Source organism: Cygnus atratus, chromosome 5 (genome assembly GCF_013377495.2).
Source record: "Cygnus atratus isolate AKBS03 ecotype Queensland, Australia chromosome 5, CAtr_DNAZoo_HiC_assembly, whole genome shotgun sequence".
Lineage (NCBI taxonomy): Eukaryota > Metazoa > Chordata > Aves > Anseriformes > Anatidae > Cygnus > Cygnus atratus.
Genome location: NC_066366.1, coordinates 47,421,813 through 47,449,469, shown reverse-complemented (window position 1 = coordinate 47,449,469; position 27,657 = coordinate 47,421,813). Strand labels below are relative to the sequence as shown.

The following is a 27,657-nucleotide window of genomic DNA, read 5'->3' as shown; positions in this document are numbered from 1 at the left end:
ACGATAGATAAGAAAAGAACCAAGAAGGTGCGATGGTGAAGCGCCTCCTCTCCTCCCCCTGCCCGGCAGCCGTTCAGCCCCTCCTCAGGCCGCCATCTCCTCAGGCACTGCCCCCTCTCCTCCCTTCCCCTCCCCTCCCCGCTCTCCCGCTTGGCGGCGCTGTCCCCGCGCAGGCGCACTGCGAGGCCGGGGCCCGGCGGGGGGGGCCGGCTCGCGCGGCGCCCCGTGGGCGCGTGCCGCGCTGCAGCCATGTCAGGCGGCGGCAGGCGGCGGGGCGGGATCGGGCGGCGGCGGCGCCCTCTGTGAGGCGGCGGCTGCGGACGAGCGGCGGCGGCGGGCCTCCATGTCGGCCGCCAGGGATTAAGGCAGGGACGGCCGAGGCGAGCCGAGCCCGGGGGGGCGCCGGGGTGTGCCCGGCGGGGCCATGGCTGACCGCAGCGCGCCCGGCTGCCACCTGCGGCTGGAGTGGGTCTACGGTTACCGGGGCCACCAGTGCCGCAACAACCTGTACTACACGGCGGCCAAGGAGATCGTCTACTTCGTGGCGGGGGTCGGCGTCGTCTACAGCCCCCGCGAGCACCGGCAGAAATTCTACCTGGGGCACCAGGACGACATCATCAGGTACCGCCCGGCGCCCGGCCGAGGCTCCCGGGGCGGCGGGAGGGGGACCGGGGGGGCGAGGAGGAGGAGGAAGGAGATGGTGAGGGGGAGACCTGCAGGTGGGCAGGGGAGGGCGGCGGGACCGGCCGTGCGAGGCAGAGGGACCGGCTGCCGAAGTTGGTTTACTAAAGGGCATGAAAACAACAACGAAATAAAGCCGAGAAAAGCCCCACAGGGTTTCTTACTGTGGGTCCCGGAGCGTGTCGTGGCCCCGGGGGTGCCGTGGGGTCGGCGAGGGCTGCCGAGGAGCGTGAAGGGCAGATGTGAGACTGAGTCATCCGGCCGCTCCCCCCGGTAGGTGTCATTGCGGGTGGATCGCCAGTTCGGGTCTCCTCTGCTTGCCCTGTGCGGGCGAGAGTTAGAAGCAGCCGATTTTGTCAGTAGTGTGCAGCACAGAATTTGTTTTATTTCGATACTCAGTGCTCCGAGCCGTGCCTTCTCAGTGTGTCACTCGTAAGTAACAGGTATGGCGTGCAGAGAGCAGAGCAGATGCCGGGTCTTTCATTCAGTGATTTGTACACACCAGAAATTGGCCATAACAGCCACTTTTTTCTTGGTTTATACCCTCACGAAGGACTTTCAGTACTTTTGAAGTATGGCTGTGAATGTCCCCTACAGGGCTGTCAAGCCTATAGTGCATTTCTTCTCGGTGCTGAAAATGAGAAGAAAAAACTGGGAAGACAGTGCACCATTACAGACAGCTCTACTTGAGGTGTTGGGTGTTGAATCAGAAGTTTGAATCACTGCTATTTGCATCTTTTAATGCTTCAACGTTCTCCTCTTAATCCAGGAAAATGTATTTCTTAAGCACTGTTAGCCATCTGTAGGTGTGGGAAATCCAGAGGCACGACTTCCATCGTGCTAAGGGAGCAGCAGCTATAATCTAAGATCCGAGGTTGCCGTGGTGTAATTTTTTTAATTCTGTGTCTCCACGACGCCTCTGGGTAACCCTGTTTGTTTCAGCAGGACTTGCTATGAGACTGGTGTGGTTTCAGCCCCAAGGAGGGACTGGTATCCTCTGGTAACAGTTTTTCCCTCCCTTCTTGCCTCCCACTCTCTGCGTTTTGATACAGCGTGCCGTATCTGGCCAAAAATGTGACCGAGCTCATTACTCAGATTAGTACTAAAACTAAGAAAATCTGTCAAGAGACAGAAAATCAGAGAGAATGTTACGATGACCTTATCTGATGCTTTTAGGGGATGTACTTTGGTTTGTATGGAATCCAGCATGCTGGAGTTTCTCCTGCTTTGACTTGTACTGAGGCTGAAAAATAATTATAAATATGTTAAAGCATTTCAGTTTTATGCGGTTAGAATTGCACACTTCTTAAATACAAAAGCTCTGCAGAAATGTGTGTATGTATGCTTAAAGAAGAATACTCAGTTTAAAAGCCGCGTGGCTAATTCTGATAGTAAGATCAGCCTTGCAGTCAGTGATCTGTGTTTCACTTGACTTTATCTAAAAGCAACATTGTACCACTTAAATGTCAACATCGCATAATTCTCTTGGTTAAACTTGGCTGCCAAAACATGTTAGTTCTCAATTTTTAAAACAATTGTTGCAGAAAAGTATTGCTTTTTTTAAATACCAGAAAATGGATACAAAAGTGGGATTATATAATACAACAATCAACATTACTTAAATTCAATTATCATAGCACAAAAAAATTAATGTGTTATGTTTTAATGTGCTCAGCAGGTACCGTCCTAATGCTGAGACATTTGTGATGTTTTAGCAAAAGCAACTGGAGGTTTGGTAGTCTTTTTGCGAGTGTAGAATCTCACTTGTGAAAGCAGGTCTGCTGTCTGAAAAACTTGGGTATTTAGAGAATCAAACTTCATTGAGCATAGCTCTGTAGCTACGAAGACAGAGCAGGATAGATTGCATGCTTCATGGTGGTATTATTAGTACTCCTCATTATGAGAACTTCTGTATCATTAGCATGCACTGAATGACATTCTAATTTTAAGCAGCAGTCAGGAAGAGAGGAATTGCAATTCTTAAGCCAGAGACCAGTTCTTATCTTTAACAGTAGACAGTCGTATTAGATGAATGGACAGCTAGACAATGTTGTCCTGGGGAAGATTTCTGTCTAGCTCTGGCAGTTAGACTGGCTTCTATCTGCTGAGGACTTTAAAGTCTTTTTATTAAACAAAAACCTATAAACCTGCTGTAAGATTTTTTTAAATATGATTAGATGTTTAAATGTAATTTATTTCCAGTATAAATGTTTCATCTCAATTTTGATTACAATTTCACCTCTAGCTTTGGTTTAACCCTGTGAGTTCACTGTGTACCTAAAAGAGGAGAGCTTTCTTTCCGTGTTTTGTGTCTTAGTTCTATTGAACGGTCTTTTGTATTAGGAGAGAGGAATTAGGATCACTTAGGGCCTCGTCTACTTTTCTGGTTTTATTTGAATTCAACGTCTCAGTCATTCAGCTGCGATCTATTTCTAAGAGAACTTTTCTTGCTTGTGGTGATCGTTTGGTTTTTATCTCTTCTGAGAATTAGTGTCCAGAAATCAAACCAGTATTCTGGAGCACAGAGAGTATCACGGTTTTGTTTTTATTTCTATTCCTTCTTTTGTGCATCAGCACTTCTTTTTGTTGTTGATTCCTGCGTGTGTGTGGACACTTGTGGAAGACATTGCCCAGCTGCAGAAGTACTCTGGAAGTTTGCACCTTTAGAGAATGCTGGTAGCTGAGACTTTCTTGAAGGTTTTTTACATGAGGGAGTAAATCGTCTCCATGAAATCTCAGCTGCCTTACTTTGATAGTGCTGTCCATTGCCAGCAGCATAACCTGATGAATGTCCACTGAGTTTGCAGAGGATGAGATCTCCTCTCCAGTCTGGGCTGTGTGTATGGAGGCGATAGTCATTTTGGAAGGCAAGGGAATAACCCCTGCAAAGTTACTGATTTAAACTGTGTCTTCTGTTGGCTTTCATAAACAACAAAGCTAGCTTGTGAGTTGTACGTTGGTGTGCTTTACAGTAGAGGAGCAAGAAACAATGTCTTCAAGTTAGATCTTTGTTCTCTCTCCATAACTGTAGTTATTTAGAGAATGAGTTATTTCACGTAGATTGTCATTCCCTCATCTGAGAGAACTTAGAGGGATCATACTTAATCCTGATCTGTATAAAGGTTTCAGAAGATGCCCCCTTGGGGCATAGCGTAACGTGATGCTCATGTTGAGGATCCTTGTTTGTCTGGGATAGCTGAAGTGTGTTTCTGTACTTTGCTTTCTCTCGTGGAAGGTGAGAAAATTGGGAATTCTGAACTCATACACCTTTTTAAATGACTGTCTGCTGGCAGGAGCGTTTGATGTTACTAGGGCTACTCTGTATGCCAGTATGCTCCAAGCAAACTTTTAGATTCCTTTTTTTTTTTTTTTTCCCCACTTTGTGACTGTGACTTTTTTGTGAGCTTTGGGGAATTGGAATTTTACTGGGAGTTATCTTTTTACTTGGAATTGATGATTCTAGGAAAAGCAAAGCCTAAGATCGTCAGTGTTTCTTTTGGAGATTTTTAATAGGCTTAACAAAATGCACATTTTGCTTTCCATGGCATCTGTTGTTCACTTTGAACAAAGCACTGGTCTGTGAGTCTGTCCTTTCACATTGTTATCTCTACAGTGTCGCAAAACATCTGCGTAAACATCCAGGCTGTACAGCTTTGAAGAAAGAAGAGGAAGGACATTTCTCTTAAAACAGAGACATGAGTTAGGAGGACTGAGGAAGAGTAACCCCTTTCCTTCGTGTGTAACATCCATCACATCGGTTAACTGGCAAATAGTAGTGCTGGTGTACATTCTTCCTAGAACTTCAATCGCTAGTAAATTGGGACTACTTGATTCAGATGCCTGTGATACATTTGGATTTTACTACTAATGCCAGCACATCTCATGCTAAAAAAAACCTCTTGAATTTGTGCTGATCTCTAAAAAATGCTAATTTTTTTTGCTAGAAGTTCTATTACCAGAAACTACCAGATCCTCTGTTAGAGGAGAAGGTAATTGGCGCTATCTTCAGCTACTGCCTTTTTGGTTTGGTAAAAAATATCTGGTTCTGTCTTCCCTTCATGGCTCTCTGTATTCAAGACCATAGGGGTTGCATGCTTACAGAAAGCAGATGTGTACCCAAGACAGGTTGAATGAATGGCAAACACTTCTCTGTGTTCTGACAGAGAGGGAATTTCACTGTTTTTAGCAAAACAGTTAATTTTACAAATCACAGCTTTCGTTAATACGTTTTTTCTTATTTGTTGCTGTGAGCTATGTAGGAGAATTCTCTTGGACTCTATTTCCTAAGGAACAAGAAGTAACCAAAACTATGGCCACTCTGAAACGTGGTCTTTTTGGGCACACTGTCATCTTCTTATATCTAATAATTTGCCTCAATCTACAAGAGATTATCCTGCTTGAGATTCTGTCACCTTGACCTTGCCCTTGGATTCCAAGACAAAATAACCTTTTTTTTTTTTTTTTTTTTTTTTTTTTTTTTTTTTTTTTCCCTAGTATCAACGTTTCTGAAGTTCTGGTGGGAATCAAAACCTCAGCAATCATGTCTGCTCCCTGGTGTTGGTGCTGTCCACCAGCTCAGTTTGAAGCAGATTTTTCTATCTGTTGTTGCTCTCAAAGTTAGTCCAGATGTCACTGTCTAAGAAGCTGGACTCTGGCAGCTGCTGTTTCAGTCTGCTACCAGTAAATGCTCTCCTGGAGGCAGGTCCAGGCTTCCTCCATGGCTTTCAGCTGTGGTTTGCAGACAGAAATTCAGCACAGTGATTAGTCACATTCTAGTTTTGAATGATGCCTCAGGTCTTTTCTTCATCCTCTTTTTGTTAATTATGCATTGTTATCACTTTGGATACCTATCTGTTGGACTTCTGTGAAGATGCTGTGTATTTCCACTGCCACCTTATATCATTCTGCCCCTGTTTGTGCCCTTTTCTTTTGATGCATTTCACAAGAAAACCCTATGAGAGAGAAGTTGTTTTCTAAGAAAAAGAGCAAAAAAAAAGGTTTAATAACAATGTATCCCAGAATCATAGAATGGTTTGAGTCAGAAGGGACCTTACAGATCACCTGTTTCCAACACCCCTTCCGTGGGCAGGGACACCTTCCATTAAAAGGTCTGTAATGTAGAGGGAATTTACTTTATTCCCATCATTTCTAATCCTCCAGTAGACTGACACCCTAAGATCTGTCCTAGTTCTCAAAAACCTCAGTAAATAATTCAAGTAATTGAAAGCTAGGGTATTTGCTGTCAGGTTTATTGTCTTGTTCTTGCCTGGAATAAATGGTATGTGGCTCTGACCTAGCACCAGGTAACAATCAAGCACAAATGTTGAGCAGCAGATATGTGCAGCTACAAAAAATTATCATATAGAATTCCGTCAGTTGGTTTGGCAGGAGATGTATGCATTTTCACGAGGAATTTCACAATTAGTTGTGTATTTCAGGTGCCGGGGAATGTAACTGAGTGAATACCACAGCTGTGGCATCAGGAGAACTTTTCTTAGTAGTCCACTGTGTGTGCAACCTCTTCTGTTCTTTTGCATTACTAATGTGATAGAGGAAAATCGTGCTTCAGCGTGTTCTCGGGAGGAATTTTTTGGACATAGCTGAGCTCTGGGTAGTCCAGATCTTCCTTTCTAGAAGGGAACTCTGTTGTTTATTTATTTGTGGAAATAGAAACCGTAAATTATTTCAGCAGTCATAGTTTTTGAAGAAGTCTGGTCATCTCGCTTTGTATACTTGAATAACATTACTGGAAGAAAACAGGAGTAAAATCTATATTACGGTTATCACAGAATCATAGAATCCTTAGGGTTGGGAAAGACCTCTGAGATCATCTGGTCCAACCGTCACCCTACCACCAATGTCACCCACTAAACCATGTCCCTAAGCACCACATCCAACCTTTCCTTGAACACCCCTAGGGATGGTGACTCCACCACCTCCCTGGGCAACCTGTGCCAATGCCTCACTGCTCTTTCTGCGAAGAAACGTCTCCCAATTTCCAACCTAAACCTCAAATCTGCATCGGCTCACATGTAGCAATACCTCAAAATGTTGCTTATATAATAGAAAGGAAAACTATGAGGTGCATACATCCCGATTTACTGGGGTTGTCTTGGGCAGGCAGTCTTGTTGTGAAGTCCCAAAGAAAGTCTTTGGTAGGAATAACCCCACCACCACCAGTACGTGCTGGGGCTGAGTGGCTGGAAAGCAGCTTTGCAGAAAAAGCCCCAGGGGGTCCTAGCGGACACTGCATTGAACCTAAGTCAGCAGCGTGCCCTTGCTGCAGAGAGGGTGAACGCTGTTCTTGGCTGCATCAGGCAAGGTATTGCCTGCAGGTCAAGAGAGGTGATCCATCCGCTTGACTCAGCGTTGGTGAGGCCACAGCTGGAGCAATGCGTCCAGTCCTGTGACCCCCAGAACACGAGAGATGAGGACGTACTGGAGAGTCCAGTGGAGGGCCACTAAGGTGGTGAAGGGACTGGAGCATCTCTCCTACGAGGAAAGGCTGAGAGAGCTGGGACTTCTTAGCCCAGAAAGAGAAGCCTCAGAGGGGGATCTCACCGATGTATAAAAATACCTGAAGGGCAGGTGTAAAGAAGATGGAGTAAGGCTCTTTTCAGTGGCACTCGGGGCCAGGACAAGAGACAATGGGCACAAGCTGACATACGAGAGGCTCTGAGTGTCAGGAAACAACTTTTACTGTGAGGGTTATCAAACACTGGAACACAGGGGTTGCGGAGCCTCCATCCTTGGAGACATTCGGAAGATGTCTGGACATAGTGCGGGGCAACTGGCTCTAGGTAGCCCTGCTTAAGTAGGAGAGGTTGGGTAAGATGACTTCCAGGGGTCTCTTCCAATGTCAACCAGTCTCTGCTCTGACGTTGTAAGTGGGGTTCGTTTGGTGAGGAATTTGGTGAGGAAATCGGGTTCTTGCTTCAAAGGATGCAAGGTAATGGTGAAATCATGCAACGTGTGCAATTCCACCACAGCAACCCAAATCACTTGGCGAGGTTGATTCACCAACACTGTTTGTCAATATAGCTTTTGCACTTCTGAATACAATATTTTGAGAGACTGATTTTTTTCCAGAAAGTTTGGATTTTCACCTTAAAATCAAGTCTTCTCCTTAACTAATTGTTAGGCCTATGTGGTGCCGTGTTTGTTGTGTTTATACGAATGAGAAATCCAATGCCTCTCACTTTCTTATCTCCAGATGTTCTTTAAAGGCATAATCAGTTTATTTCCCTCCATTAAAGAACTCCTGACTTAATGGGACCTAAATTATGTCATAATTATACTAATCAGTCCTCCTCTGAGCCTCTAGCTCAAGTATCTTTTGACTGTCTGTCAGTCAAAATGGCAATGCCTACAGCAGAAGTAATTGCCAAAGTCCCAATTACGCTCTGTCCAGCTTTTCATGGTAAGTGCTCTCAGACCATCAGGTGTGTAAAGCTCCAGAGGGAAGATCTATTTTCATGTCTTAAAGGAGTGAGAGAGAATGTTCTGTTTTTTCCTTGAGAAAAGCAAGTTTTCTGAGTGGTTTAAGTACTGTGAGGTGATGTCTGTGTTGTACCAGGCTGGTAGATGTTGGCTGAGGGCGTCGTTGTCGAATCCTTGTTTCAAGATTATATTTTTTTTGCCCAGAGCTTTGTGTGTTATCTTTTTTAAGTATCTTCTGTGTGGATTAATCTGATGAAATGAAAATATTTTAGGAATACAGAATAAAGCATTTCCTGTTCAATTTTGAATGGGACTAGAATGTGCCTGTTGTTTGTGGTATGCATGCGTATTAAACAACTTTTTTTTCTAGTTAAAACTGCATAAATGCAGATCCAAAAGACATCCAACCAGAAGTGAACATCTAAAACACACCAGAAGTTAATTCAAGTAGACCTACACAGCAAGGGGCTACGGGCTTGCAAGCTTGCCTTCATGCATCGTGCTTTTCATAGCCAGCAGTCACATCACCTTCTGGTCTGATTCTGTCAGCGTGCGAGGCAGGGGCAGATCAGGTCAAAACATCTTGGCGCTGTAGGAAATGCTTTTCTTGAATTGGTAGTTGGCTGTTTTTCTCCGAACTAATGTGACAACGTGAGGCTCTAGGACACCATGTCACGGAAGGATAGGAAATACAACCAATGGCTTAATAGCATTTGATCGTTAAAAAATTAAAAGAATTGTGTGCAGAAATGTTGGGGTCTGCCCTATTCTTTTCGTTTTTCCAAATTGCAATCAAAGCAATTATAATTCTGCTTACCTGCTTTTTAGATGTTTAATTCACTAGTTGTCCTCTTGATATAGATAGGAATGTAGATTATGTACCTGGCTGATTTCGTTACGGCATTATGGAGTTATCTTATTATTGCGTTTACAATGTTATTATGATAGCATACACAGCAATAGGCAGTCGCTTAATATGCTTGAATAAAATAATTCTTTTGAAGGATTTCTCTGAAGTGAAATGTTTGTTTTTTATTAAAAATTTAAAGCTTCAGTTAAGGCAATGAAATAAACTTCAGCTTTTAAAGTTGAGTTCATCTTTTTTTCTGAGTTTTAGATTAATAAAACATAGCATGCTATTTTATCTGACACATCAAAAACTGAGTTTAGATTTTACTGTAATTATTAACCCAACCACTGTATTCTTCTGAAATGTACATAGCTTGAAATAAAAAAGAAATGATTATAAAATGTCCCCAAAACTATATAAAAATATTTAAAAACTCTAGTTTTACATCATCTTTTTTTGATGTTGTTTTTAAAGTTTAAGCTTATATTGACATGAAGCTAAAAAGCTGGAGAATTTAGTTTAACATTTTGTAGTACCTCTAGGTGTTTGTGTTTTTATTTTACTTCAAAATATAATTTACACAATTTTTTAAATTATTATTACATCACTTACAGACAGAGTTAAATTTTTGACTTAGGACAGCACTTTTATCTGGTGTCAAGGAAATTAAGAGAAGTAAAGTACTACTCAGAAACATGGCAAAGCTGTCTAGTTCACATTGATAAGGATCAGTCATACGCTCAGTTTAAAATGTAGATATCTTAACATACATTTAGAATTATGATGCTGTTACCATAATATCAGTGAAATTGTTTCATTCATAAGATATTTATTTAGGTTGGAATAATCTTTTGCTTTTGGTACTTTCATGTGGTAAACAGAGTTACTGAGCACTTGAAATAATTTCAAGTAAGTTTAGAATTTTAATTTTCTTTTCAAGTGATGTGGCAGAGTGTAAAAGTTCCCCAGGCCATCTTAATAATTTATCTGAATGTTTAACCTAGATGCTGTCAAATTCTCTTCAAAATAAATACAATCGGGATTTTCTGCATGGTAAGACAGCACTCACACCAGAATCTGGTTTAGTCTGAATTTCCCCTGGTACACCAGCGAAATAAATACCTTGCGGAAAGTTACAGGTGTGTATAACTCTTGCATTAGGGCTCAGATCACTCTGGTTACTCTAGTGACTAAAAAGACTTTCCTTTCTACACCAGTATTACTATTTGGATTGCTGTTGTAGCTGCTACAATAGAAAGAGACATTACTCTTCAAAATACAGTGCTTGATTTGTACCACGAAGATGAGAAACAGGCACAAGTTACCTTAACACTTCGTAGCAAAAGATAAGATTGAATTTTTAAGCCAGGCTTTTGACACCTATCAGTCATACATTGCAGAAGATAGAACCCACAAGGAATTACAGTCTGATAATAAATCCCTGGAACTTTTTTTCCCTGTTTACTACCTTTACTTTCATTTGAAGCTTTTCATGTTTTTGCTTCAGTTTGTTGTTTGGTCATGAAAATAGCAAAGTGATTGCAGCATTACAGAGGACAAATAATATTATTCAGTAGTAACTGATACGTGCTTTGAGTAAATCACTCTTAGAGACATTGTCATCAGCCTGTGAGCATGAAGAAATTACGTCTTTTTGAAGACCACATCCTGACACATCTATTATTTTGGTGATAGGTGAGATATTGCACTGCTACGGTGCGTTTAAAGCAAGATGTCTTTGACCATTTCCATTAGAAAAGTGTTTTTTTCTTGGTATTTTACCTAGCTGCTAGAGAACGTCTGTATTATTAAATCTTCACAGAAATGTTAGATGTCTTCCGCAGAGTGACTTTCCTGGGCTTAGTTGAAAAAGACTTTCTATTGACTGGAAGTCCTTGTTGCTGTTGAGAGGTAGACTCCTTTTTCTAATATGATCTGTAAGGTGGGTGCCTGATGCCTGTCCTCCTATCAAAGCCCTGGGTATTCAGATACTACAGAAGATGCAGGGGACGATCCTTCCAGCCATTTTTCTGAATTTCATGTCACTGCTTGCTCTTCCACAGGAGCTTTTCTTTATAGTGCTTATTGCTTTGGTCTGCACAAAGGATGGATCAAGATCTGTATCTGTATACCCCTGATCAGTCTGGTTCTTTTGCCTTAAAACACACACATTACTTCCTCTCATTTCAGTAAAGAAATCCCTTATTTTAACTCCCATCCTAACAATGATATCCAGCTTTACATTGCTTGAATGATCATGGGATCATCTTTGACAAATATTTTGGGGGGTTCACCTCTTAGCATTGTTTTTGCATCAGAGTGATATTCCCATGCTGAAGAGCAATGGATTCATACAAATGCAGTAATAACTCCTCATGAGTTGGGAATTGAAGTGCCTCTTTTTCTGAACAGAGGTAAGCCATTTTGTTCACGGGGTTTATTTACTTTAGACAGTCCAAATATTAACAGAACTACTAGAATTTAAGATAGGTATGTAGTAATAAAGGAAACATACATACACCAGGATCTCAGGTCTCAGGCCCGGGATCCCACACTCAGAAATTCCAGCTCTATTACGTTCTTGCAATCTTCAATCAAGATCAATTTGGCTTAAAAAAATAATGTCGAATACACTAGTCTCTTACAGAAGACTTGGGTATCTTGATAAATGCGTTATATTGCATTTTAATGTTGTGGTAACCTTTGGAGATCATAGTGTGAGGGGAAAAAAACAAAAACAATGAACTAAACCAGGATTTAAATAGGAAGGAAGAGGTTTATTTGCTCTAAAGCAATACTGTGAAATTAGTTAAAATCATCAAAATAAAGAAAAATTGATGAGCAATATTACTTAGAGGGGATTAGTCTGTTTGCTAAGGTATTATACACCCATATTTGCTAGGAACATGCAAAGTTGATGTTTACATCGCTGAATTTGCGTGAGAGTAATGTCAAGCTAACATGCATTTTAGAATGCTTATGCACATGTCTAAATATATCTCAGTGAAGATAACTTGGTTAGCGATGCTATTCACTTTAGGACGAAAATATGCCGCATTAGATTTCTTCTGTGAACAGTACTCAAATTTTATTTCATATCAGCAGACTTGTTTGAAATTCCCTCCTGCTCCCAAGAAACAGGGGAAATGTGTCCAAAGAGTAAGTGCCATAACTTTGCAGAGAATAATGTCATTTCAACAAATTGTTTGATTTCACAGATACCACAAGTGGTACTACTGGTGGTTTAGCCAGGTCTGTGACAGATGACATGCAGGGAATTTTTTCCATTAATGTTGTGTTGTCTGTGGGGTATATATGGTTTAAACTTTGCCTTTATACAAGATATGTTGTACTGGATATTTGACAAAATTATATGTAAATAAAATGTGCAGTTCGTGTGAAGGACTCAACTAAAGAGAAGAGAAGCAAAACTGAGGCAAAGAATGAGACTTAATAGTAAAGCAAATGTGTCCAGGCTGAAAATGGTGTTTATGAAGTGCCCATAGTTCTAGTAAAGTCATTGTGTTCTCATCTCCAGCTCATACATTTCAGTCTTGATTGCATATTGAATTTTTCTTTAGTGGAATTGGAGAACGAAGTTTGTGGATATGAGAGTCTTATAACGGTGCTCTAAAGGACTAGATGGAAAAGAATTTTCACTGCTTTGCCTCTTTCTATTTACATGGAACGCTTTTTGTGACTAGATCTAGTTGGATATGTTATAAAAATAGCAATTCTTCAGTTCTCTGAATTACAGGGTAATGTTTTAATAAAAAAAAAGCTCCTAAAATATCACTGTTGTGTAGATGCGTGCAAACGTTACGCATACACCCCTATATAATTTTCTAAAATTATAGGGGAAAAATATGATTAGGGGTGGAAGTCACTTAGAAAGCTATATGCATTTTAGTTGTTTGAGGGTGAGTGGTGGTGAGATGTCTCCATTTTATCTAGGCAGCATGCATACAGATTGAGTGGATTAGTTCTGTGTTTTGGTTAGCTGACAACTGTATAAACCTGCTCCTGACTTTTAGAACTGTGTTAATCCTCGTTCCCTGCTTATAATCCCTCCACAAGAGCAAGCAAGGTGAATGATGCTTTATCTTAGATCAGGACAAGGCATCTGACAGCATCTCGTGGTTGCCTGAGGATTTATTGTGCTGAATGTGACATTTGAAGCTAATTTTTTCTTCCAGAGTACTTAGAGGAATAACAGAAAAATGTAAGGAAGTGGTAAATGTTTGGTTTAGTGTTTTTTTTTTTTTTTTTTTTTTCCGTTTTGCTTTTTGATTGAGGTTGCATTTTTAGATATTTATATTTTTAGTCACAGGTTCCTTTTTTACTTTATGCTTTATTAATTGCTGCTTCTATCATAGAAATTAATGCTCTAAAAATGAATAACCTATGAGACATTTCAGCAGTAAGTTCAATTATAAATAACTGATATTTGTCTCTTGCAGATTACAGTATTTACTTATGGTAATGAGAATATGTTACGTTACCTTATTGGGAATACATAGCTGGATCCTTATCCTAGAGATAAACATAATTTTAGAACAGAATACTTGTATTTTCTTGAAAGTATTGCTCATGAATGCTATTTATCTATCATCTCCTTTGTAGTGGTTTTTAGTAATGAAGTTAGTGGATCCAGATGTGCAACAGTTTCCATTGCCTACCAAATGCCCACTGACCTTGGAGTCCTTTCAGTATTGCATTTTCCCATGCCTTCCAGTTCTGTTATGCTTCTGGTACACGTGGGGATTTGTTTGTTTGTTTTAGCAGACAGTATTTCATGTAAATATTCCTGTTATATGTCTATGCTGTTGCTTAAGTGGTTATCAAGACAGCAAGCAAAATGAGAATTTCAGGTACTTTCTTTAGAGCATTCTGGCCTCCATCACATTTGCATGGTGTTCCTAAATGATGCTTCAGGTGTTGTCCCAACGTTAAGTGGTGCCCTGGCTCATTTCACCTTTCTGGGCATGAAGTGAGATGCTGGGATGGTAAATGTCCTCGGCTTTACTTTTCTGTAGGAAAACATGTGTGACTAACACCTGCAGAACACTTGGTGCTCTCAGGAGCTCATGAAGATACCTAGCAGATCTTTGGTCTCCAGGGTTGGCAAAATGCAGGTTGTCTTCGTGTTCCCTTCTACTCTAACCCTTTTTTGGTTTGTAATGAAACAGAGTCCACTGAAGCACAGGATATTGTGCTTGTCTCAGCTTATCTCACTAGCAGCTCTGTCACTGCTTTCTTCCCACCATTCCTTATTTTAAGCCAAACGCTAATTTTATCACAGTGACCTTTCTGTACAAAAGAAAAACCTTTCAAAAATCATCACTAATTATTCAATGACTCCATTCTTGAATATTCAAATGATAGGTTCTCACATATTCTGATAAGTTATTCATAATATGTCCCCTAGGAGAGAAGAATGAATTGCTGTTTAATCTACATGACTTGTTCAGAAATATGAGAGAAAATTGTATAATCTGTGGTTTATTTTTTTCCCTATATAATACTGAAACATCTTGTATAAATTTCAAAAATAAGAGAGGGAAGATTAGTCTAGTAGCTTAAAAAGTGTTGTAAGTCTGCACTGGAGAAGAAGCGAATGGTAATGACTGGATGAAATTTGTAACAGTCTTGTTACAGAGATATCCCGAGAAAATGTTGTTTTAAGACTTTTACCATAATAGTGAAGGTTTACAAATATATATATTTTGTACCTCAAACAAGCCTATTTAGTTAGCTTGTGAAGTTAGGCATATCAAAAATAATCTTTTTCTGGAAAGAAATTTTTGCATCTTTCCTGGCTCGAAAATTTGTAGTAAACACTTTGACCTTAAATGTTTTATTCTTTATATTTCTAATTCTGCAAACACTGCAGTGGGATTTTGTGCACTGACTGAGAGGAAGTATAATCGTGGTATGGATTTTTGACGTTGTTTCCTTTTCTCCCTGTATTTAATCAGAAACAAAGAGGGCTCCTATTGGCACTGGCAAAATTATTTATATTTGAAAAGAAGGGAAAAAAAATCTTTTCTGGAAAAGAAAACTTTTCCAGAAAAAAAAATCTTTTCTGGAGGTGTTAACTCTCTTACTAGAATGCTTAAGCCAACTGCACCCTCAGCAGTGGAGAAGGTGTCTACACGAGGCAAAACCAGACATCTATCGGCGTGAAGTGGCATATAGCTCCAGGAATGTTTTTTCCTCAATTTTCCTAACTGTTGAGTTGGAAATTTTGCATCAGTGTTATTACACTCCCTCTCTAACCCTTTCCTTCTCTTTGAAGATCATCTTGTCTCTTTCTTCTCTTCTCCTGAGTTTTGGAACAGGGAAAAGACTAAAAGGTTCTCATTCAGAATCTCTTACAAACAAGCCTTTGGATAAAGGAAATGAGATTTTGTTCCCACCGCTTTGTTAAGGTATGATGATGTCTAGCTGTGCCTATAAATGATAGCACAGATCAGTGAGATGAACATTTTCTAGATGCTCATCTAGAGCATCTTAGATGCTTTTCTGTACTACTCTTGCAGTATAGTTCTTACTGTCATGAGTCTAGGCTTTTGAGTTCTGTTGCATTGCTTGTTTGGATGTTCTGGAAATGAACAGCCATAATCAGTATTTTGAAAGCAATTAGAAATGGGACAGAAGAGAATTCCTTTGCAAAAAAATTTGAGTATGACTAACATCACCCTGCACAGTGTTGGAGTTGGATGTTTCAATAGTGTCCATATTTAAATAAAATGTAAATAAAATATATTTGTCCTTAAGAATACCTACATACATACCTGCATAGATTCATATAAAAATTTCAAGACTTGGATAAACTCCAGCTGATGGATTACGTTTTGGGAACAATTTTTCTGGTGCTTTCAGAGGATCCGTAATTTTATCAGTCTAGAAAAGACACTTCAGCAAGAGCGTAATACTTTATTTTATTCTTTGAAAATGCAAAATAATCAAAATACTAAATCAGACTTTAGAAAAGATTTTGGCAATCAGTATTAATAAAGAAAAGACCTCCAACTTTTTGTTGTTGTTGCTCAGAAGCATGCAGATTTTTAATCAGAGCTGTTTGGAATTCAGTTTGTTCAACAAAAAAAGTTATGCTATAATAAGTGTGTTTTTTTTTTTAAGTAGAAAAAATACTGTTGCAACAGCAAAAAGATATGACACCTTTTTACGAAAAGAACAAAAGAAAATTAAAACTTAGGGCTTTGCAATTGTGAATTTTACAAGATTCTGGCCAGCTTTCCAGTTGTCTGTCTTGGATCTTCTGTGTATTATTCTCAGCTCATCTGAGCAAGAGTGCATCATCAAGGTTTCTTACTTGGAGACCTTTGTTTTTAGATGAGAATGGGAAGTACAAATTATTTGAACTGTAGTTTACTAACCTTGTAAAATTATTTTAGTTTTAAGAATAAACTTCACAACAGAAACTGTGATATGTGTCTTTTCTTATGCCTAATGATAATGTGCTTTTCAGTGAATGACAAGTAGAGTCTGTTGATAATGGACTTACTAGCCTCTTTTGACAGGTTTTATGTTAGCTTCAACTCTTACTTCTTGCTAATCTAAAAACGTGGATGTGTCTGAGAATACAGAACAGTAATGAGAGAAACTGCATCTGGGAATAATCACTATTATTGTAATATTATTATACTATCCCATTGCCCGGTCCACATTACAGACTCTCTTACTTTTAACTTTTATGCCTGCACACTTTAAGGAATCTTGAAAAAGCTTTACATGATCTTGGTGCTATGACAACAGGTATATGGAAGACCTAGTAATGATGCTTCATGAAGAGTAGTGGTTTGCTTTGTCTATGGGAAATAAGCCTGCCCAGATTTGATCTACGTAAACTTTTATGAGAAATGTTTACTGCTTACAGCTCTTGCTGCTATGACAATTGAGGCAGTATGACATAAATGTAGTTTCTCCTATTATTTTTTTCTGGAGAAATACGTGTAAGTGACAGCAAATAAGAGATTATCTAAAACTATACATAAAATATCTCTAAACTTACGATGAAAATATTTTTCTCTTTTTACTCATAGAAACAGTTTGACACTTGAAATTAACTCTTCATTAATAGATATCTGGGAGTGTTATTTTGCAGCAGTACTTTTTGTTCGTTTTTACTGGTGTCCTAGTTTTATGAAGCTCAGGAGTAGTCACGTGAGTATATTCTTGGATTTTCATCCAATATTGTTGCTAAGGAAACATCATCTTTAATACTGTATCCTTGTCTGCAGCTTGTCTGTATTAATCAATGCTTGCTAATGCTCAGAACAAAACAAGGGAAGATGGAAAAAATCTTGGTTTGTTTTATAATAAAGTAGGGGTTTTGCAGACTATTCTCCTTCAGGATCCCTTGCCACTACAAACCTCAGACAAATTGGAGGGTCACATCTGTGTCTCTGGTGTCATCCCAAACACATACAATGGACAACTTTTATGTTTCTTCAAGAGGCTGGCATTAATAACTGACATCATTAATCTACCCGGGGTATTGTACAGTGTATGGGTCTGGTCAGAATGGTGGGGAATGCTTGGGTGCGGTTCTGAAAGGGAGGGAGAACCTTTTGTGATGGGACTGTAAGCGAGGAGCTTGAATGCACTGAGTTGAGAGACACATCCCTTTTCAGTACACTGTTAAAATTACAATACTGTATTTCAGTCTGCTTGGAATATCTATCTGGAAAAAGGCATCTCAGTCAGCGATATCAGTGGATTTCTGTTCTCTGCAGATCTGACTATTCAGTTTTGTTGCAGTAGTGACAGGCAGATTTTTGGATTTTCTACTTAACTTTTCCTAGAAGAATCAAATTTTATATTCAATTCCAAAATTATTTTGACTAAGCAGTTTGTTAGCCTAATTCCTGCTTTATTTCATGGTCATATATGCCTTTTTGGACATTTTCCTTCAGATCTGCCTCTTTGGAGACACTGTGTTAGAACTATCATCTGCTCTGGAAAAGTCCAGGTCAGAGAGGCCAGAGGTAAGCAGGAAGGCCTGAAAATCTTGTCTTATGAGAAATATTTGTTTCCTTTTTTGGACAAGCAGTGATATCTCATTCCTCAGGTTAGTCATCCCTCAACGAAGAGGAAAAAATATCAGGCACAATTTTTCAGCCTGTCTATGTAGGCTAGCTGCAAGCACAGTTTCAACAGTCTAACCTGGAGAGGTCATTCCAGCTTTCATTACCAAGACAGTAAAAGGAACATGAGTTCTTTCTTTCTGGGTGCAAAGCTTCTCATTTTCACTAAGCATTCTCCTACCTGTACACAGGAGGGAGAAAAAAAATCACAAGAAAATCCTTGTGAGAGATCAGCGTACCTGAAGCCTGTGGAGCCTACACCAACAGCATTGGCTGCTCTCTTGAGAGCTGAGCCCCAATCATGGTTTTCTGCCTTTCTGCAGGGACTGACCATGGGCAGTAAGCCACCACTCCAACAGCTGGAGCATTGTAGCTGGACACCTCTGCAGAGCTGTCTGCGAGATCTCCTCTGGGAATATCCAGAGATCTTGTGCTTGTTTTTTTCTGTTTGTTTTGTTTTGTTTTCTGTTTTGTTTTTTATCTTGTGCTTGTTTTTTTTCTGTTAAATGCATCATGTACATGAGTGAAGTAGTCCCTGGATAGCAAATGTTTGTCTATGCTAGGCACCTATTCTAGTTAGATTTTTTTTTTTTTCTTTCTGCATTAATAAGTTGCATGCAGTGCATTGCTCAGGGCTGCTTTAATAATGAAAATTTCTGAATGTGTGAATTGTAGCTGTGCTTTTACTCAGGAGGTTAGACCAAGGTACCATATATCTGGTATTTATTGTGATGTCTGTAAAGATTGCTCAATCACTCATAGTCCAACAAAAGACCTGGCAAAGGATCTTCAGGTCTCTGAAAACTGGAGTCTGATCCTTCAGCTTTGGTCAGAGCTCAAAATTTCAGACCTGAAACTTGCCACGTTGATGTAAAAGTAGTTAAGACTTGAATATTGAAGGAATAGCATCTTATCATTCGTAGCTCATAAGAAAGTCACGTAAACAATTGTGGCAATTTTCTTTTTCTCAGTGTAGATAATAGAAGTAGCAGTCCCTTGACTCATTCCCTCTTCAACCTGTCCTGAAAAGACAGAGCTAAAAAAGTTGGAAGTAGTACTTTAACCAATCCTTCACTCCTTGGGTTGGAAGAAATAGTGAGGAAAGGTGCTTGCAGGTAACCATCTCTTCAGCTGCTGCCCGCACCTCTGCTGTTCAGTTTTCCTGAAATCCCTCCACAGTAGATTTTTTTCAGAAAAGCTTGCTGATTTAAAATATTTATCGCGTATTTATTTTCTTTTACTTTCAGTGACCATCTAAAAAGGTGGTTAGCAATTTTACTGTAGAGACTGAATTTTACTGTAGAGACTGAAATGATAGATAAAGGGCAGTTAATTCTGTGGTATTATCTGTTGTGATTAAAAGACAGGCTTTGGATCTTAGTTTCTTCTCCATGATCCCATATCTGAGCTTTCTGTTTAAGCCAGTATTTTATGCAGAATAGAGTCGAATTAGAATAGAACAGGAAGAGACCTTCAAAGATCATCTGGTCCAACGGCCTGACCACTCCAGGGCTAACCAAAAGCTCGAGCACATTACTGAGGGCACTGTCCAAATGCTTCTTGAGCACTGACAGGCACGGGGCACCAACCACCTCTCTAGGAAGCCTGTCCCAGTGTCTGACCACCCTCATGGTCAAGGCATTTTCCCTAATGCCCAGTCTGACCCTCCCCTGGAGCAGCTCTGTGCCGTCAAGTCCTGCACCCAGATCATTGACAAAAAACGTTGAACAGAGCTGGCCCCGAATCAAGCCTGGGGAACACCACGGATGCAACTTGTTGCACTTTTTGCTTCTGGTAAGCCAACATGGTAAGCCAATGTTGGGGTGCAGGCAGTGTTAATGCAGGGTGTGGTGTGGGGCTGTTTCTGCAAGTGTGTGCATGTCCAGAGCAATGCCTGAGTGTTTTTCAAACATAAAGGCTATCAGAATTGCAGTCGTGGAGTGGTGACCCTCATCTGATATCCCCTACTTGTATTTCTGTGTTCCAGTGATTCACTTGCCTGAAATTGCACCAAGCGAAAGTAGCAGAGCTAAGTATGGGATTGAAAAATCCTGACGTCATGTTTCATGAATCAGTCATAAGACTGCTGTATTTTTACTTTTTCCTCTTAGTTTGTCTCCAAGCACAAAAAAAAAAAAGTCAGTCTTCTCAGTTCCTTTACCTTCCTGAATTTCTTTATTGTCCATCTGGTCTTCTCTCTCCCTCTTCACAGTGTCTTTGTAAAAATTAGATCATTTCAAATGCAACATTTTCTTGCCCTCCACATGCTTTTCTTATTTCCCCATGCGTACGCCATCTGCCTGTGCGCTCTGGGAGATGTGCAGGTGTTGGTCAAGATTAGGTGGCAGAACTGAAGTGAAATGTCATAAGTTTTGCTTGCCAGTTCCTTCATGCATTGCTTTTTAATTATGAGGTTGCTCTGTCAAATAAAGAAGGAAGCAGAGAACCAAAGAAATACCTGTGGAGTGGAGGAGAAGCAAAGTGGGGAAATATTGGTTGCTCGATCCTTGTACTGAGGATCTGTAATGCAGAATGGCGAGAAAGAGAAATTCCCAAAGAAACTTTGCAAGGCCCACAGTCTTTTTTATCTTTTGTGGAAACTTTGAAGATTAAATGGTTCCTCTCTTAGCATTTTGCTTGTGAAATTTGGCAACTATCTGAAATGCTATATGATAAGAGAAAAAATACAAAGGATAGAACATGGTGCAGCATGGCCTCATGAAATATGAAACAGCTTCTAACACGATTGTCTCTTTCTCTTTTTACGTGTAAGAAATATATACATCTTTAGAGTTCAGTCCTCTGGTCATTTCCTGATAAAACTTATCCTGGCTATTTCTAAAATACATATATATATATAGAGAGAGAGAGAGAAAGGGGGGGGGAGGGAGAGAGAGAGAGAGAGAGAGAGACTCCCCTTGTCTCCACCCTTTGAACTTCATTCATCAAAATCAAATTTCAGGTGTAAGATCTTATCACTGCAAAGTGCTCAACCTTTCTCCTTCCCAAGTAATGTTGAGAAGATAAATACGTTAAGTATATGTTGGTGGTGGTTCTGCCCACCAGTCTCCAAAGATCGTTCCTCTGATTAGTAGGGGGAGGAAAAATTTTAGCCAAATTAAGTAGCTGGCTTTTGGAAGTTTATCTCCCTGACTCATGATATTTTTCAGATCACTTTGGCCTGCTCTATCTAGTCTGTGTAGAATCTCATCAAGTAACATAGTTGGTTTTCTATTGCAGTGTGCTCTTACTTTTTTATTTTATGAAATATAAATCAACAGATGTCTTCCCTTGCAACTTGCTGCCATAAACAAAACAAAACCCATACCTTGCTGACTATCATGCTTTCTAGCATGATCCTTAATTTGACAACACAGTTATGAAGATGCTCTGTAGACTTCGGAAGACTCTGAAACATGAACTTTAAGAAAATTCTCTGCAATGTTAGCAATGTGAAAAGTTAACAGTTATTCAAAATGAACTCTTTGCATCTGTTCTAATGCAAACATAATCAAGTCAGTTCAGTCATCTGAAGTCTAGTCTGGTCTTAGCATCTAGTTTAACCTTTGGCTTGGTGTACAATCAGTTGAGAGGTATCTTAAGAAGATACCTCATATCCTTTCATGTAAAGGACATCAAAGTGTACGCAGGATGAAATACTTCTGGATATGCATATTTGTCTCCATTGATTATAGATGTGTTGACAGATAAATACTGACTTTTTTCTTGGTCCTTTGTATATTTTAATTTCAAGAAAGAGAAAGGAAAAATAAGTATTTTTAGTGTATGGAAATCTGACTTAATTTGGTAAACCGAGTGTTTTAGAACAGCAGATTAATAACTTCTGCAATCAGTTTAATTGGAGAAATGCTTGAAGGTTCAAATTGGAGAAAGTTGGGGGCATTGACTGTATTAAAGGAAATATTACAGCAATTATGGAATCTGATTCAAAACTATATAAAATGTACTATAAATGGTAAAATACTATAAAATCACTTCTATCGAAAAACACTAATGCAAACAACTTAGGCAAATGTAGAAGTTTTATGCAAAAATATTTTGTATCTTTTTTTTCTTTGGCAGCCTTGCTTTGCATCCTGAACGTGTGCTGGTGGCAACAGGTCAAGTCGGAAAAGAACCGTATATCTGTGTGTGGGACTCATACACTGTGCAAACTGTATCTGTTCTGAAAGACGTTCATACACATGGTATAGCTTGCTTGGCTTTTGATTTAGATGGTCAGGTACGTAATTCATTTATTTTATTTCTTTTTCAAACACGTAAAGAAACTCTGCGTCTGTGAGAGCTCTTGTATTGTTGCAGAGATCGGAGGCTGTCCTTATTAAGATGATTGATACCAGATGGGGCTCTACTGAACACGAATGGAGGAAAGCCTAGTTGTAACTTGTTTCTGTTAAAACATGCTGAAATTATTGTAGGGAGGCTTTGAGTTTGTCAGATTGATCTACAGATTTTATCATTTTCATTTCTCACTGTTTGCAGCTTTCTAGAGTCAGCTGCTTTCTACAACATCATTTCTAGTTGACAGTGATGTCTTTTCTCTGTGTTGTTCTTGTCAGTGTAAACTCGTTTGTCAATTCCTCACTTGGGCAGCATTAATAATTTAAGGTCAGAATTTACCAGACTGTTTTGTTGGAGTACTCTAACTCTTTTCTTTTTTTTTAAGTATGCAGTTATGCATTCCCTGTGTGTATTTGAGAGATTTGAATGTATATCTGTGATTTGTTCTAAGAACGTTCAGAACTGATTTTTATGTTAAAAGCCATAAATGGTCAGAATTTAGACTCTGATTTTCTTAGCGTTTCCGTATGATCACCTTTTTCTTGGCACTTCTTTAAATTTTATGGTCTGAAAGGGAAGCTGGATACAGGTTTTTTTGAGATCTGGATCTCCAGAATTGTCTCCCTCTGGAAATGTCTCCATATGCAAAATATGTTTGTTTGCATCTTCCCTCTCCTTTTACATCCAGACTTGTCAGACTGCAGTACTCTCTGATGAGGTTCTTCTAGATACTCCCCATGAGGAGAGTTTAATGTTTGATAGTGATTTTAATTATTTGAAATATTTGACATTACATGGGATTTTGATTTACTGGAGTGGTACAGCAATGTACTGAAATCATGAAATAAGCATTATGTAGCAATTGCAGTGTACAGATGAATTGCATTGAAAACATGACTCCTATTACCAGTCTTAAATGCTCACCATCGCATTTCTGGGCATCCCCAGTTCCCAGGAAGGAATACATGGATTGAAGCCAGCTCAAGCCTGTTGCTTTCTTCAAAGTTTGTTTTATTAGTGGTCCAGTTTTTATACTTTTGTTGGGCAATGTATACGCTCCACCCCTGCTTGTCTGGTTAGCTCAGGAAGACATTATTCTTTGTTATTTGTCTCAGACAATCTAGTGATATGCTGGTGCAGCTGTTTCATCTAACGCCAAGGTTATTCTTCAGTTTCCCTAGTGTTGAGATAAGTTCAGCTTTCTTTACAATACATTCTTCCATGAGATCATTAGTTGGTGGGTTTTTTTTGACCTTCTCCTTTGAGCTCTCCTTCACCGTGGAGATATGCTGATTGGTAACAAGATTTTCAGGTTCTTAAGAGAACTGAAAGCATCATTTAATACATCTTTTGAATGCCTTTGAAAGATACATATATCAGTTCACATCTGGTAAGGCATTAGCCATTTTTTTGTTGTTTGTGTGTGAGCTGGCTATTTATCATTTGCAAAGTCAGTCTACTTTTACACTTCTTTTTGTGCAGTCAGTCTGGAATTGACATTGTTAGAAGTGTAGCTGGAACTGAAAGTGATGTTCCTTCCAAGAATGTATTTTGGAGTATCTGAAAAATTGAAGTTGGCGTTAATAATTAAGGAGCATGAAGATCACTTATATTTAACGTTCTTTTCTTTCCTTCCCATAATTTTGGAGCTTTAGAGACAGAAAAGAAATGATGTTATTGGAAATAAGTTTCTGTATTTGGGGGAAAAAAAAGTTTACATTTGTGGTTTGCTTTTGCTTGTTACAAACTCACTTTGACAATCTACATAAAAATTGAAACTAAATTTGTCTTGAATGTGTATGTATTAGCTACCGAACACTGAGAAAAAACTTTGTCGAAAAGATTTGCAAAGCTTTCATCTGTCAAAATTATCACAATTTCTGCATAAACTGAACAAGAAGACTTCACTTCCTTTAAAAATAATAATAAAAATATAAAAATAAAACTTCATTTTTTTCTGTTCTTTAATACTGTTAAAATATCTCTGCTCAGAATTTCTATAGTGAAAATAAAATTTTCACTGATTGTCAAGTATAGTAAGTGGGCTACTGGCTAAAAGGTCTGCGATGTTTGTCAAGAAATCTGCACAAAGCATCTTCACAGTTGAAGACAAGTCAGGCTGCAGAGTACAGGAGGATCTTAAACTTTTATTTTTCTATGCTTTCTTGGTACAATCTCTTGTCTTTTCTGGTTTTATAGTTTAACTTGTCAAACTCTTTCTGAATGTACTTAATGAAACCAGTGTGTCTGGGACCTTGTTGGATTCTGGTTTCATAAAGGATTCCAAAAGGAATATTTACTCGTACTTGTTTTGAAGAATGAAGCAAAAAACTTTTGACTTCTTCTAACTGTTCTAAATCTCTTGTTTCTAAGAAGTTCGAAGAAAATCTTTTTTTGTTTCTTTGTATCTCTTGAACTTTTTAAATAAATAACTTGAATTCTGCAAGTTATATGAAATTCAAAGTAAATGCAAGTAATTTCGTTAACTTTAGAGAGGTTATCTGTTTTTGCAAATGTCTCCTGATTATTGCTTGCCATGTATGTTATATACAATAATGTATTATGAATCAGAAAATATGTTGTTATCTGAGAAAACCTTACTTTATGATCATGTCATGACTGAAGAGAGAAAGCTCTCGTCATTTGGAATAAGATGGTAAATTTTTCTTCTACATCAAAGTGTAGATACTGTTTCTTACTCAACTTTGTTGTGAATTTGTTCTTTCAAGTTGTTCTTACTCTAGCCTTCACTAATATACTGAGTTATTTTTATTTATTTATTTAATTTGGCTATTTTTAGCGGTTGGTCTCAGTTGGTTTGGATTCAAAAAACACAGTTTGTGTATGGGACTGGAGAAAAGGAAAATTGTTATCAATGGCTCCTGGTCATACAGACAGAGTAAGTATTACTACGAATTTGAGTGTCAATGTAGTTTTAATTTGTTAAACCATGTCTGTGTATGCGTACTAGAGCTTTGTCTAAACAAAAAATATTTTACGTTACAGAAACTGAATTTGCATAAAGCTTGGATTTGTATTAAGATATATAAAGATATGAAAGATACATAAATTTATTTCTGAAATAAAATGTGTAGCTCATATGTTTGTGTATGCTTTGTTGAGACTGTGAGCATGTAGAAGAATTGCATTTTGATTTTCCATACTGGGAAAGGTCTAAGAAGTGCCTTAATTTTGCAAGTTATCTCTTAGATTTCTCTAGTCTCTTAGATTTTCATAAATGAACCTTTCTGTTGTTATTTTCATGTGTTGTAATTAGTGTAGGAGAAAAAAAAAAAACACCAACAAATAATATGAATTACATTTTTTTCAACTTCACTGTTGAATGAAGGGATAAAGAAGTCATTCTGGTAGTTCTATTTAAAGCATTTTAGATGGTCTGTTAATTTGGTACAAGTTCTTACTGTTTTCACTGTCCCTTGGGAAGACCATCTCTGCTGATATTGGTGTGGTTTTTCTTTTTGTTTTGTTTTTGTTTTGTTTTAATGCAGATATTTGATATTTCTTGGGACTTGTACCAGCCAAACAAGCTTGTTAGCTGTGGTGTCAAACACATCAAGGTAATGTAAGAAATGATACAAAATACAAATAATTATTTCATAGATTAAAATGGAATCTAAAAGGAGTATGTATCTGAAAGGAATATAATATGAAAGGTCCTTCATAGGATTACTACTACTATTTCAGGACTGCACTCATGGATCACAGATGACTGCACTAGGCATGTTACGATATATACAGTGGAAAAGCAGACAACCTCTGCTCAAAAGAGTTTGTGGCCTGGCAGACAGAAATGCAGAAAGAATAAAAGAGTTGTCAATAGTATCATATGGGATGATGGTGTCATAAAAATATGCACCTAACTGTGAGGTGAAATGAGTTGAGAATGCACTTCTTACAGTTTGCGAGAATACAGAAATACAATGGAAAGAGAAAGGAAAAACATTTTTTGTTTAATTCCTTTTTCTCTGCATGCTATTCCTGCTTTTGTAATGGGCAAGGAGTGTTCAAAACAACAGGATTCATGATTTGGGCAGGCCATGTCTTCTTCAAACAGAGTGTTCTGTAAAAACACTGCTTCGTTTGATGCATGTGCCAACTGACATGCAGAAACAGCTGCTTTTTCAGACTTAATTGTGTCAGCAGGATTATCAATGCTTGGCTGCCATTAGATATGTTTCCTAAAGGAAGTCACTCCCTTATCCCATGCACTGCCTTCTGTGTTACCACATAACAGCAGTAGATGGCAGCTTGCAAGTTCTGTATTGCTCTTATGTGTAGGGTCCTATGGTGGGGAAAAAAATATTGCTTTTTTCTTAAAAGGAACTTTTAGATTAAGATATATTGATGGTTTATTGGAAAAAGCCTGTAGTATCTTGGCTAGATTGCATAGCTCTTTGAGCATAGTGTTTACTGCGTCATTTACAGATTTCCAAGAGCTTGATTGATATATTTTTTTTCTGATTCAAGATCTAAAAGGACTGTGCCAATAATATGCTAACATTTGCCAGCTGCAATTTAATATATTTACAGTGGCTTTATCATGTCAAAACCTATCCATCTATATAAGAAAAGCTTATTTGAGCAACTTTTAAGCTTTTTTAAAACATCTACAAAACCTTTTTTTAATTAAAAAAGGCATTTTAAAAATAATTGATGTTTCCTTAGAGAAAACTTTTAAATAAAAATCTGAATCCTAATGGTGTAGAGATACAGCTTGTTGACTTTACAGTGCACACTTATGTGTTTGAACATCAGGGTTTGATGGGAATATGAAAGACGGCTACTTTGTATGACCCTAAGTGGTTAAGTCTGTAATAAGAGCAGCCACTTGTAAACACAGCAAGTCACAACTTTATCAGAAATTTCTGAGATCAGATTGTATCTTTAAATGTGTAAAGTATAAATGCAGCATTTACAAAGTGAAAATGCATCACTTGTGTCTTGCATCAGAGAAAAATCAGATAATTCTATTATGAAACACTTTTCCAAAATAACTGAAAATACAGCTGATTTACAAATTATAATTTGGTCAAAGAATTACAATTTGATTTTTAATACTGATACGTGGAAACTCCTTCCTCCCTATGTAGTCCACAGTGCAGATTTTGTGGAAAGGTAAACTCGGTTAACTAAACAAAAGGTTGTTAACCAAGTGGAGAACTAAAGCAGGGAGAAGGAGATGGAAGATGTACTTTGAAAGTGAAGTATTTCTCTCTCAGAAGAACATGTTAAATTATAGGAGATTAGCAA

At 38.6% G+C, this 27,657-nt stretch overlaps 1 protein-coding gene across 1 annotated transcript in view; it reads left to right on the top strand.

The window, feature by feature from the left end:
* Nucleotides 1-424: 424 nt before the first annotated feature.
* The window catches only part of EML5 (EMAP like 5), a 102,923-nt gene continuing 75,690 nt past the window's right edge, over nt 425-27,657 (top strand). The window contains exons 1-4 of the mRNA XM_035539456.2: nt 425-621; nt 22,168-22,327; nt 25,187-25,285; nt 25,896-25,964. Of these exons, the coding sequence (XP_035395349.1) occupies nt 425-621; nt 22,168-22,327; nt 25,187-25,285; nt 25,896-25,964 (525 nt within the window). The remainder of the gene's footprint in view (nt 622-22,167; nt 22,328-25,186; nt 25,286-25,895; nt 25,965-27,657) is intronic.